The following is a 12,997-nucleotide window of genomic DNA, read 5'->3' on the forward strand; positions in this document are numbered from 1 at the left end:
AATACAGAGGATTACTAAGAAAACTAGTTATACTGAAATATGTACAAGATCTAAACAGGGCCATCATTTCAAGAGAGATCTGCAACTGTTGTAATATGTGAAAATCTATTGGTGAAAAAGTTTCAGGTACGGTGACTTGTGGCTTACATTCACAATTGAAGGAAATGGTCATTTTTGTTGGAGCTTAGGGGAAATAAATATGTCCTTTTCTTCATCCATGTTCACGAACCCCTGAATTTAATCCACAGACCCTGCAGGTGTAAGGATGGAGGTTAGGAATGCCTGGTCTGTTAGGATCCAGGCTGCTTTGAGGCCCTTCAGTAAGGCCCAGTTCTGGTTCTGATACGGGCTAACTCCTTGAGAGGAGGGAAGCCAGGGCTCTCCCAAGGCCTTGGGTTCTGCTCCACTGGCAAAGTCAGGAACTGCCAGGAAAGCAAGTCTGTGCGTAATGATAGCAAGCCCCTCTGACACGGCCGATTCTTTGCCCAAATCTCAGAATGCACAAGGGCTGGTGCTGGGAGCCAAGCCAATGGCCAGCACATGGCGTATTTGTTTGACACCTGGCTCTTCCACTTAACACATATTTAGTGAGAACCCTACTTTGTGCCAGGTATTAGGGAGCCCTGGTGGAGGTCACAGTCCAGTGGGAAGACAGCCAAGAAATGGGCCTGGTGGGGGCCGGGCATGGGAGAAGTGAGATTGGTCTTCTTTGACCCACGTGGTGAGGTAGCAGGATTGAGTCTGAGGTTTCTTGCAAACCTGGACAAATCCAGACAAGCACCTGCTCCGCTTGGAAGGAGCAGAGACATGGCAGCCTCTGTCAGCATTGAGGAGGAAGAGGGAGGGGTTTATCTGGAGGAGAGTGAGAAATTGGGGGCAAAGCAGCAGCAGCAAAGAGAACAGACTACAGTTGACCTTTGAACAACCCAGGCTTGGACCGCACAGGTCCACTTATATGCAGATTTTTTTCAATAAATGTATTTATTGAATGTAAATGTATTTACCCTTCCTTATGACTTTCTTAATACTTTCTTTAATATAAGAATACGTATGTAATATGTAATATGTATCCTATATAATAAAAGCCTAATATCCAAATTGAGGTCACTATGAAGTGCACTGACCACCAGGGGGCAGACGCTCAACACAGGAGCTTCCCCCAGCCTGCAGGCCCCAGGCAAGCCAAGGCGGGTCCAGAGGGGGCCCCCCAATCGCCCTGCTGGTCACCCCAAGGATCGGCCCTGATTACTGGCCAGGCCTCAGGACCCTACCCGCGCATGAATTTTGTGCACCGGACCTCTAGTAACATAAATGTGTTAATTGACTATTATCAGTCAAGTTTCCAGCTGACAATAGGCTATTAGCAGTTCATTTTGGGGGGAGTCAAAAGTTATGTATGGGGTCAGCTGTGTAGACCCAGCACCCCTATCCCCTCATGTTGTTCAGAGTACTCATGTCTGCATCCCCTCGGAAAGGTGAGGGTATCACCCACAGGTGCTCCCTCTCCCTGTATCCGAGGTGGCCAGGAGGGGAAGGCTGAACTTCGGTGGTCCGGGGGTTTATTTATAAGTTAGTTAGTGCACAGTCAGAACCATAATTGCAACAACAGAAAATTGTAAAAGAATTAAAGGGGACTTGGAGGGTGGAGCCCCCTGAAAGGGTCCCTCTACCACAGTCTGGCCCCTAAGATGTACAGGACAGAAGTTCAATTTCATCTTTGCAACCAGAGACTGACTCATGAGAACCAAACCCATAAGAGATTCCTGGTGGCTGACCAGAATCCATCCTTCTCGGTATTAGGATAACAGGATGGCAGGTTAGTTGGTGAACATGGGATCCGACACAATAAATTCGCGTGCTAAGGGGCATTTCATCCACCAAGCCCATCTCTGTTCCACAGATCCCACCTCTCGGGCCTCTGGGTGGTCCCGTCCCCACCGCCTCCTTACTGAGCCGCTTTCTCCAGCTGTGATACCGTGGCTTTGGCTGCAGCGTCTCTCAGCTGGACCTGAATCCAACTTCAGGTTCCTGTCCTTCCTCCTGGCCCTAGGACGTGTCTGACTCTGCAGCCTCCAAAGGTGCCTTCTGCAGCCAGGAACCCCTTTACAGACTTAACACAGGCGCCACTCGGAGTACACTGCCCGCTTAGCCCCCCCAAACCCTCCCCCCGCCCCGGGTACCTAGTTGGTGTCATGCCGAAAACCAATGTAAGGAACACATGTTAAAAGAATCCTTGTCTGAGTCTCTTATTGAAGAACAGATTCTGACCTAGTTTACAGGTGAGCCGTAGCACTAGTTAGCTACCCTCTCCCTGCTTAAAAATGCTTATCTAAGAAGAGCAGGGCTGGAAGGACCTGATTTGAACGGATTGCGTGGGTCTTTTAGTGAGTTACTTAATTTCTCCACATCTCAGTGTCCTCTGTAAAACCAGCAGAATCATGCTAGTTTGCAATGTCTGTGAAAGTTCGAGACCATGTCGGTAACGCGCCCTGGGTCCAACTGACTGTCAGTTATGAGAGCTGCTCTGGCTGCTGTGGAGTTTTCCATTTCCTTCTCTAGATGGCCCGCTCGGAACAGAACTACCCGGCTGTCCTCATTCCTTTCTTCCCGCAGCTCTGACAAGTCCGGCCACGTCCTTTTAGCTTTTCCTCCCGTTTCTGTGCACAGAAAGCAAGCCACCTAGCAATACTTTAATATGGCGACTTGCAACCTTTTTTTCTCCGGGTACACATAAACCAATCACTAAGATTCCGTGGCACACCAAAAAATATATTCTATTCTTTGCCGATCTAACAAAAAAATCGGTATAATTTTGATTGATTCACACCAGATAGCTATTGTGTTGGCCGTTGTCATTTTTTATTTGTCAATCTAAGGGAAAGGAGGTCAGTGCCCCTGACCAGTCAGGTGTTGCGTGTTTTAAACATTCTTGCGACACACCCGTTGAAAAATCACTGCTTTCATAGAATGTGTTTTTTTTTGAGGTGTATGTTTTCCACATTAATTTTTAGCGGTTGAACTCAATTTAAATTCTAAGAGATTGTGTTCTGCAATTAAGAGACTGTTGAGAATGAAAGAAAGATGCTTCTGCTGTTTGAAACTGGGGACACGTGTTCCGTAGCAGCAGTGTTAACTCGGGTGCTCAGGGTCCCAGGCAGCCCGCTGGTGTAAAGCCCAAACTCTGCAAACGGGCTTCTCAAATGCTGACGCAAATTCAGCTGTGGGGAGAGGGGCAGAGATGTGATGATTCTAACAGCTCTGGGTGATGCTCACGGTGCTGGTTGGGGACCCCACTTCGAGCAGCTGCCAGGACTGGGTGGGAAAAGTTGGGATTACTTGGGGTGAGAAAGTGGGTGAGGCGCTGCTGGGGTTGGGACCGGGTGGGATGAGACCCAGGGATGGGACTCCGAGGATGAAGGGAAAGGGAGACGGGACTGTGGCTGGTGTAACTCCTAGGGTTTCCTCACTGCTGTTTCTCCAGTCCCCGATGTTTTCCTGCTGCCCCCTTCACCACTGCTACCCACCAGGGTTTCCCTAAACTCTCCGCTCAGCCTCAGAGCCTGGCCTGCCTTTGTCCCCAGGGCAATCACACTGCACAAACTTTCCCAATGAAGCCCATTTCTAGTAAACCGTCCAGAGGCCATAGGTTTAAGCACAGATTGTTGTTTTTTAAATATATATATATATATATATATATATATATATATATATATATATATATTATTTCAGAGAAAGGAAGGGGGAGGGAGAGAATCACTGATGAGAATCACTGATCGACTGCCTCCTATGAGGATCAAGCCCACAACCTGGGCAAGTACCCTGACTGGGAATCGAACCGTGATCTCCTGGCTCATAAGTCAGCACTCAACCACTGAGCCACATCGGCCAGGCAAGCCCCTAGCCTTTTTCCCTCCTTTTTTCCATTTAGATCCTACAAGAAAATGGCAAGGCGCACAAAGATAGAAATGGGGCCTCCTCTCCCATCATCTTACCTGCCTACCTTACCTTATCACTATCTCCTTTCCCCAGAAGACTAAGAACTATGAGGGCAGGAGCAGAAACAGATTCCTCTTTGCACTCCTACAGTTTGTACCCAGACCCAGGTGAATGTCAGGAATCTGCACAGAAAAGATCACAGCAGGTGTAGGGCTGAGGGGAAGAGGGAGCGCAAGAAAAGGTTTTGTACGGGCAAAGGACCTAAATAGACATCTTTCAAAAGAAGACAGAAGCAAGGCCAAGAGACACAGGAAAACATGCTCAACGTCACTAATCACCTGAGAGAAGCAAATCAAAACAACAATGAGGTACCATCTCACACCTGTCAGAATGGCAATCATCAACAAACGACAAGTGCTGGCAATCATGCGGAGAAAAAGGAACCCTCGTGCACTGCTGGTGGGAATGCAGACTGGTGCAGCCACTGTGGAGAACAGTATGGCGTTTCCTCAAAAATTAAAGATGGAACTCCCATTTGACCCAGTGATCCCACTTCTAGGAATATATCCCAAGAAAACAGAAACACCAATTAGAAAGGATATACTAGTATGCAACCCCATATGTTCATAGCAGCACAATTTACAATAGCTAAGATTTGGAAACAGCCTAAGTGCCCATCAGCAGATGAGTGGATTAGAAAACTTTGGTACATTTACACAATGGAATACTATGCCGCTATAAAAAAGAAGGAATTCTTACCATTTGCAACAGCATGGAGAGAGCTGGAGAGCATTTTGCTAAGTGAAATAAGCCACTCAGGGAAAGATAAATATCACATGATCTCACTCATTTGTGGAATATAATGAACAACATAAACTGATGAACAAAAATAGAACCAGAGTCATAGAAGCATCGAACAGACTGTCCAACCTATGAGGGAAGGTGGGGGATGAGGGGGTAAGAGATCAACCAAAGGACTTGTATGCATGCACATGAACATAACCAATGGACACAGATGGAGGGGAGGGGTGGGGAGGGCATGTGCTGGGGGATGGGGGCAGCCGGGGAGAGGTCAATAGGGGAAAAAGGAGACTTACGTAATACTTTAAACAATAAAGAATTTAAATTTTTTTAAAAAGAAATTATATTTATACCAAAAAAAAGAAAGGATTTTGTCATGGAAATGAGTGAGGAAGAGAAGCCACTTGTTCTTGAGACTTTGCCGGGACCCATTTCCAGCAATATCATAACCTTCCAGCTACCCAGGCCGCAGGCTCAGGGGCCCCCCACGGGCCATGCCCCCACCTGCTTGGGTGGGTGGTGGAATGGAGCAGCACAAGGTGCTGGATTCTGTTTCCAGTCTCTCCAGGCACTTAGGCTGAGAAACCTCCCGGCAGGGTCCTTCCAGAACAGTCACAGCTTAGCACCATGGCAAAGGTAATCCCACCTCTTACGAAAGCTGGCCTGTGTGGATAGCTGGCACTTTGGTGGGGAAGAGGGCCGAGTAGGACAGAGTATTATGAAGAAGTCTAATACAGAACCGTGTTTTGTTTTTTACAGGCTTATCAGCAAGACTGTTGAAAGCTTAACTGTCCAAGATGCCCGTCCCTCCCCCTCCAGCGCCCCCGCCGCCGCCCACGTTTGCTGTGGTGAGTGGTTCCTCGCCCTCCATTATTCATGCATGAAGCAGCCGAATGAAGCTGAACCTGGCACCCATGTGTTTGTTTTAATGTCTTTGCATTCTGGCTTACATATGATAGGGGAGCTTTCCAGGTGCTGGGGCGAGCCAGAACCAGGGTTGGTTGTCTGACATCTCCTGCCGTGCACAGTGCACGTGTGGGCCGTGGGCAGTTGGGTGTCCTCTGCCATGTCCAGTGAGGGAGGTGTCCTGTTCATTCATTCCCACGCACTGACCCAAGACAGGTTTGCAAGGGCAGTTCTGCCCTGTTTCCATTCAAACGGGCCCAACTTCTGGGCAGGACAGTCCAGAAACCCAGGTCTCCGTCTGAAAATGCATTCATTCAAGTATCCTCCAGGCCCACTCTTTTCTTTTGCTCTGCCATTCGCCCTCATGCTTCCCACTCTGTGTTTTTGACAAATATCCCCCACTCCCACCATCACCCCAAGACCTCCTCATACACTCACATCCCTCTTTAAATCTATCCTTGCATTTAGACATCTAAATGCAAAGGAATTTCTTCCCTGGGCTCATCCTGATCCTTGTTAGACCCATCCTCACAAGTTAGTGCCCCCTCTTCCAGGAAGCCCGCAGCCTTTCCACATGCCATCACAAAGGCCGCCCCCAGCTTATGAAGCCTGCGCTGCTTCAATGCTCCCCAGGATGGGCCTTTCACTTTTCATTTGGGGAAAACTGAGGCTCAAAGAGGAAAAGTCCTTTGCCCAGGCTTCCATGGGCACATTTCTCTAGACCATCTAAGGTTGGACCCTGGTTGGAAGAACAGACCATTAATTAGCTCATTGCTATTTGAGTTGTGGTCCTCCAACTTCTGGTTAGAGCCCCCAAGGAGATAAGCACAGAAATTGAGAGTAAGCATATAGAAACACAGCAACTTGATAGTGTTTTGACTCTTGTTGTTGTTTTTTAAATATGTTTGTATTGATTTTAGAGAGAGAGAAAGGGAGGAGAGATAGAAACATCGCTGAAAGAGAAACATCAATGGGCTCCCTCCTGGGGATTGAGCCCACCACCAGGGCATGTGACCTGACTGGGAATCGAACTGGCAAATTCTTGGTGTGTAGATTGATGCTCAACCACTGAGCCACACCAGCTGAACTGCCTGTTGTTTTTAAGATTGCATTTTTTTGTGTCTTTTTTTTTTTTACTAATTTACTGTTATTTTACAAAAATATCAGTCCATGATAGATTGGAAATTTTTTCTTAAAAATTGGTCTTTTACTTAGATAAGTTTGAAAAGCTCTGATCTAATATCACAGGATTAGTTTATATTTCCCCCCAAAATGTAGGTTGTATACCACTGCTGGGTAGTACATACTTTAATTTTTGTTTTATTTCAATGTTCATGTGTTTATCTTAATATGTGCTCTAAAAATTATAACTAGAACACCCAGACTTTAATAGGGAGTTACTTTAAAATAAAATGCTTACTGAAAAGTAGTAAATTATATAGTGCATAGACTTAGTAGAAATATAAAATAAATGACAGCATGAGAAGATGACCAAAATCATGAAAGCTGTACCAGAATAACTAAAATTTGAGAAACTTTATTTATTAATTTTTTCAATTGATATAATTTGACACATAATATTGTATAAGTTTACGCTGTACATGTTGGTTTGACACATTTATATATTACAATTAGCTCTGTCGCTTTAGCTAACACCTCCATCATATCACATAATTATCTTTTCTTCTTTGTGTTGAGAACATTTAAAATCTTGCCTGTTAGCCTGATTATAATGCAGCATTGTTGACTGTAATTACTGTCCTGGGCATTAGATCTCCAGAACTTTATCTTCCAGATGCAAGTCTATGCCCTTTAACAGCAGCTCCCCAGTTCGGGGAAGGGACATTTTAGACCCACATTTATCCTTCCAACAGATTCTAGGGAAGGCTCTGCTGCCAGACTGCCAAGGTTTGATCCTAGCTGGGTGACCGGGGCAAATGATCTAACCTGCCTGCGCCTTAGTTTCCTTGTCTCTAAAATGGACCTACTGACTCCCATTGATGAGGACTAAATGAATTAATATACATGAAGTGCTAAAACAGTGCCTGACCCATAGTCAAAGGGATGTTATTGTCATGAACAAGTAATACTCCATAAGTTAACAATGTCAAGACCCTTGCAGCTTGACACACAGAGATTCTATGTAGCCAACTTGAGGGTTTTTCTTAGCTCTCCCTCAGCCTCTGACGGCCTCTGTAATAAATAGCTAGGTACCAAGGGTTTAGCATCAAGCTAAACTTCCCAGGCTTACCTCCCATGGCCCTCACTGGCACCTCCAAGATCAGATCCTTCCTGAAGGACTGGGCCAGCCAAGAAGGACTCTCGGGTCTGCCAGATGGCCTCTCCCTGGGACCAGGCCAGACCAAACCAGTTTCCAAGTGTGACAGACACAGGCACATGCCAACTTCCACGTTCGTATCCTGGGCCCTTAGAGTCCCCGCTCCCTACAATAATGCTGGATAAACAAGAGCCCAACTTCATAGTAAGGATCTCTCCCAGGAATTCTGAAAGAATAGAAAATACTCAAATATTTTAAAGCAGCACTTTTGTCAGCTCTGCAATCTTTGTGAGCTAAGCTTTCAAAGAAACACCTTAGGCCAAAGGGACACGAGGGAGTTTTGAGTTAATGGAAATGTTACACACCTTGCTTGTGGTGGTGGCTACAAGCAAGGTAATTGTATATGTTTGTCAAAACTCACAGGACTATACATTTAAAGGGTGCTTTTACTATATGCAAATTATACCTCAAATCTCTCTTAAATTAAAAAGAAAGAAAAAAAAACTTTGGCAATGTAAACAGGGAATTATGTTTCTCAAACTTTGGTGGATTAAAAAATAATACAGGTGACCTGTTCTTCTAGGAACAGTTTTCTCCTTGTACCAGTTAGTTCCAGAACATACAAAAGAGAGACTCTTCTTCAGACACATTCTAGAGAATGAAGCCTTGTAACATCCTATAGAATCTTCCTGATTCAAGTTCCCTTCTCATTTCTAGCCATCAACCTGGGCATTGCCGGTTACGGCCAGACAATAGTCTGAATTTTCAGAGACTTTTATCGGGAACTGACTCTACCTGCATTAAAAATAAGTGTAATTTATTTCTGCATCTGCTCCCAAATGTCTGGGTCATAAAAAGAATGACATCGGGTCGAAAACTTGTGGAGAATTTATAACCTATTGCCAGCAGCCTTAATCACAAGCTCCCAATACTCTAGCTGTCTCCACTGAGTGTTGTGGCACTTGATTTTAATTCAAGAGATGAATACGAGTTTGCATGGTTTCCTTTCAGGCCAATACAGAAAAGCCTGCCTTGAATAAGTCAGAGCAGGCTGGGAGAAATGCTCTTCTCTCCGACATCAACAAAGGGAAGAAACTAAAGAAGACCGTCACCAATGACAGAAGTGCCCCGATACTGGACAGTAAGTGAAGAAAGTTCTTTTCCATGGAGATAAGTGGTTTATGCCATAACACTCACCCTACCCTTCCCACCAAAAAAAAAATTTTTTTTTTTTTTTTTGGTTAACAACAGCTGCAAAGCTAGCAGAATAAGGGACTGTGTCACTCATTGTAGGCCACGGCTTCGGCTTGGGTTCCCTCTAATGCTGCAGGAAGCCAGTATAATAATTCTTTGTTTAAGACACACACAGCAGCGATTCTCTGAATTATTCAAACACTTTCTGGAAATTAACTCTTTGCTCCTTGCACCACAGATCAAAAGGCAGCATGAAACAGGAAAAGAACCCTGTCCTTGGAATCAAAGGATATGGGTTCAAGTCCTGGCACATCCATCACTTACCATCCCCAAGCCTACTGCCCTCACAAGTTCATTGTGAACATAAATGAGACAATGCTGTAAAGTGTTTTGTTGCCTGCAATGTGAAACTCAAGTGTAAGATATGATGTTAGGAGCTTGGAGAAAGAGGAAATGAGATCACAACTTTGCTTATGTACCCATTGTAAGTCTGAGATACTTTCGGGAACAAGGCAGTACCCACACACAGGGCTGCTTATTAACATTTACAACAAAATGCAAAATTATCCATGACTAGAACCTATGGATAGTTACTAACCAGGCCTTGAGACCATCTCCTCACATTCCTACATATTTCCACTGCCAGCCCGCTGTCTCCTGAATCCATACGAGACCACAGATCCCATTTGGACTCAATAGAAAATAGACAAGTAAATAATGATGCAGGATTTTAGCCAAGTGGAGGATAAGAAGGGCTTAGGGGGAATTTCTAGGAATGGTGCCTAATAAGAGAAGGAGACGGAGAATTAGATGAGACCACTGGTGTGGGGGGTAAAGGGAAAAGAGGAAAACCAAGACAAAGGCTTTTGAATGTTGTTCTATTACTGGGCAAGGTGGTGCAAATAAGAATGCACCATAATCTCAAAAAGGAATTATGAGGTCTTTGACTCTTGATACAGTTTTACCTCCAGATCAAAACTGATGTGGTTAATGTATCATCAATCCCTTAGTTCTCCTGATCCATGTCACAAGATTCTCCCAAGGGGAATCCCAGCACAGTCCCTTATGTAAGTCACAAGATTCTCCCAAGGGGAATCCCAGCACAGTCCCTTATGTAAGGGGAGCCTTGGTCCAACAACCATCCAGTCATGATGCCTGGTATGGGGCCAGAGGCCAACCTCTAGGGCAGAGCCCAGTGGTTCTCTCCACCATGAGTGGGAGGCTAGGCTCCAGAGAGGTGGATGTGAGTTCCCCAGATGTTGAAGGAGACTGGACAGTCTTGGACCTAGTTCTGAATCCACTAGTGAAAACTCATTATATTCTACAAGCTCCACTTATCCTCCCATTAAATGGAAAAAAATATTAGTTCTTCCTCCCAGCTGATCCCTTTGCTTGGTGGACACAAAATACAACCCAATGCATGCCCTTGTTATCCATGCAATTACTTGGCCACCAGGACTATTGTCATAAGCTCTTTGCAAGTGACAAAGTCCATCTATGGTTTTGAATTTTTTTGCAGGTGAAACCTCCCTGGGCTCTATATCAAAATGTTATCGTGGTTATGCATGTTATAACCCTTAAAGTCCTACAGTTTAATTACTAACAAAGTGACCTGTGCCAGTTAGCTGTCTTCAACTGCTTTAGCTTCTCTACGGAAAGATACACTAATGGATGGTATCTGATGATGCATTGATCTCTTTGAATGTTTAATACCATTTAAAGGTGTCCTATGTAAATGTAATATTCCAAATTGTATCATTCATTAATGAATAATGTTTGAATGACAAAGGCATTATTAATATTACTAGAGTCCCAGTGCATGAATTAGTGCACAGGTGGGGTCCCTCCTGGCTGATCGGGGCCATCTCCCCCAGTCCCAATTGGGGCCGGCCAGGGGGAGGGACCACAGGATGTTGGCTGTGGGAGTGCACTGACCACCAAGGGGCAGCTCCTGCATTGAGCGTCTGCCCCCTGGTGGTCAGTGCGCGTCATAGCTACTGGCTGGTCATCTGGTCATAACAGTCGCTTAGGCTTTTATATATATAGATTGACAATATTATTGATACAGAGCCAACAAAGACATGCTAAAACTATTCCAGAAAGAAGAAAACACAAATGAATAAAACTAGAACTCAGGAAGCAGATAATTAAGAGATTCAAAGCAGATTTTTAAAAATCAAGGGTGCTATGATGAAGTTATATGCTAAGTCATTTTGAAATCTTAAAGAAATTTATTTTCTAAGAAAGACATAAATTTACTAAAATTTACTCATGAAGCCTCAGTGAGCAAGGAAAAAGTTGAAAGCTTTATCAAATTACTTTCCCTCTAAAACACTTTAGAGCCAGATGATTTTTATCTATAAATTCTTTCAGATTTTAAGAGATAGCTAATTCAATGCTGTATAAACTATTCACTCCCAAACACAGGAAGAGATGGGAAGCCCTCTGATAGGTGTAATGAGACTGGCATGATCCTAATATCACAATTTGACAAAGACAGCATATAAACAAAAAGAAAGCTATATGTCAGTGTTCCAGTGGACGTGTGGCAATGTCTGGAGGCATTTGTAGTTGTCACAACTTAGTGAGGGAGGAGTTCCTACTGACATCTAGTGGGTAGAGGTCAGGGATGCTGTAAACGTTCTACAGAGAACAATACAGCCATCCACAAGGAAGAATTACCTGTGGGAATGCAGACTGGTGCAGCCACTGTGGAAGACAGTATGGAGTTTCCTCAAAAAGTTAAAAATGGAACTCCATTTGACCCAATAATCCCACTTCTAGGACTATATCCCAACAAACCAGAAACACCAATCAGAAAGGATATATGCACCCCTATGTTCATAGCAGCACAATTTACCATAGCTAAGATTTGGAAACAGCCTAATGCCCATCAGCAGATGAGTGGATTAAAAACCTGTGGTACATCTACGCAATGGAATACTATGCTGCTAAAAAAAAGAAGGAACTTTTACCATTTGCAACAGCATGGATGGAACTAGAGAACATTATACTAAGGAAAATAAGCCAGTCAGAGAAAGATAAATATCACATGATCTCACTCATATGTGGGATATAATTATCAACATAATTTGATGAATAAGAATAGATCGATCTAGAGACAAATGGTAGGGGAGGGGGGTTAGAGAGCAACCAAAGGACTTGTATGCATGCATATTAGCATAACCAATGGACACAGACACTGGGGCAGTGGGGGTTTGCCCCGTGGGTGGGGGGGGGTGGCTCAAAAGGAGGGGGGCGGCGGTCAATTGGGGAAAAAGGAGACATATGTAAAACTTTAGACAATAAAAAAAAAGGAAGAAAGACTTACCTGACCAAAATGTCAGTTGTTCCAAGGGCAAGAAACCCTATTATAGATGGACCACTTATGATCATAGATGAGAGGGTACTAACAAAAAAAACACACAACAAAAAATCTAATTCAATATGTGTAGTAAAAGAATAATTCACCAACATCAGGGTTTATCTCATTCTTAATGTTAGAAAATCTATAAATGCATCATATCAAATAAGAAAAACCATATAACTTTGAAACATTGCAGGCATTCTCATTAAAATCAAAATGTTTTCCTTTAGCAACATTAATAATTTACATTGTTATGGAAGTTCAGTCATCAAAGTTATTACTTATAAAAAACAGAAATAAGATAACTGTTAGAAAAGAATGGGGGAAACCTTTATTATTTGCAAACCATTTGTCTACTAGGAAATACAAGATAATAATTTATTGATAAATTTTAATTTAAAAAGAACAAAGTTGTTTATAGATATTGAATGAAATTTCATGATGCCAATAATGACCAATCACAAATTTTAGTAGAAAAAAACAATTTTTATAAATTTAACAAACAAAAATGTATT

At 43.7% G+C, this 12,997-nt stretch overlaps 1 protein-coding gene across 3 annotated transcripts in view; it reads left to right on the forward strand.

The window, feature by feature from the left end:
* The window catches only part of WIPF1 (WAS/WASL interacting protein family member 1), a 114,763-nt gene that overhangs the window by 83,492 nt on the left and 18,274 nt on the right, over positions 1-12,997 (forward strand). For all 3 annotated transcript variants that reach the window (XM_079782391.1, XM_079782393.1, XM_079782392.1), the window contains 2 exons: positions 5,497-5,585; positions 8,933-9,062. In XM_079782391.1, coding sequence (XP_079638517.1) covers positions 5,535-5,585; positions 8,933-9,062 — 181 coding nt within the window. In that variant the 5' untranslated portion in view covers positions 5,497-5,534. The remainder of the gene's footprint in view (positions 1-5,496; positions 5,586-8,932; positions 9,063-12,997) is intronic.

Source organism: Cnephaeus nilssonii (genome assembly GCF_951640355.1).
Source record: "Cnephaeus nilssonii genome assembly, chromosome: 10".
NCBI lineage: Eukaryota > Metazoa > Chordata > Mammalia > Chiroptera > Vespertilionidae > Cnephaeus > Cnephaeus nilssonii.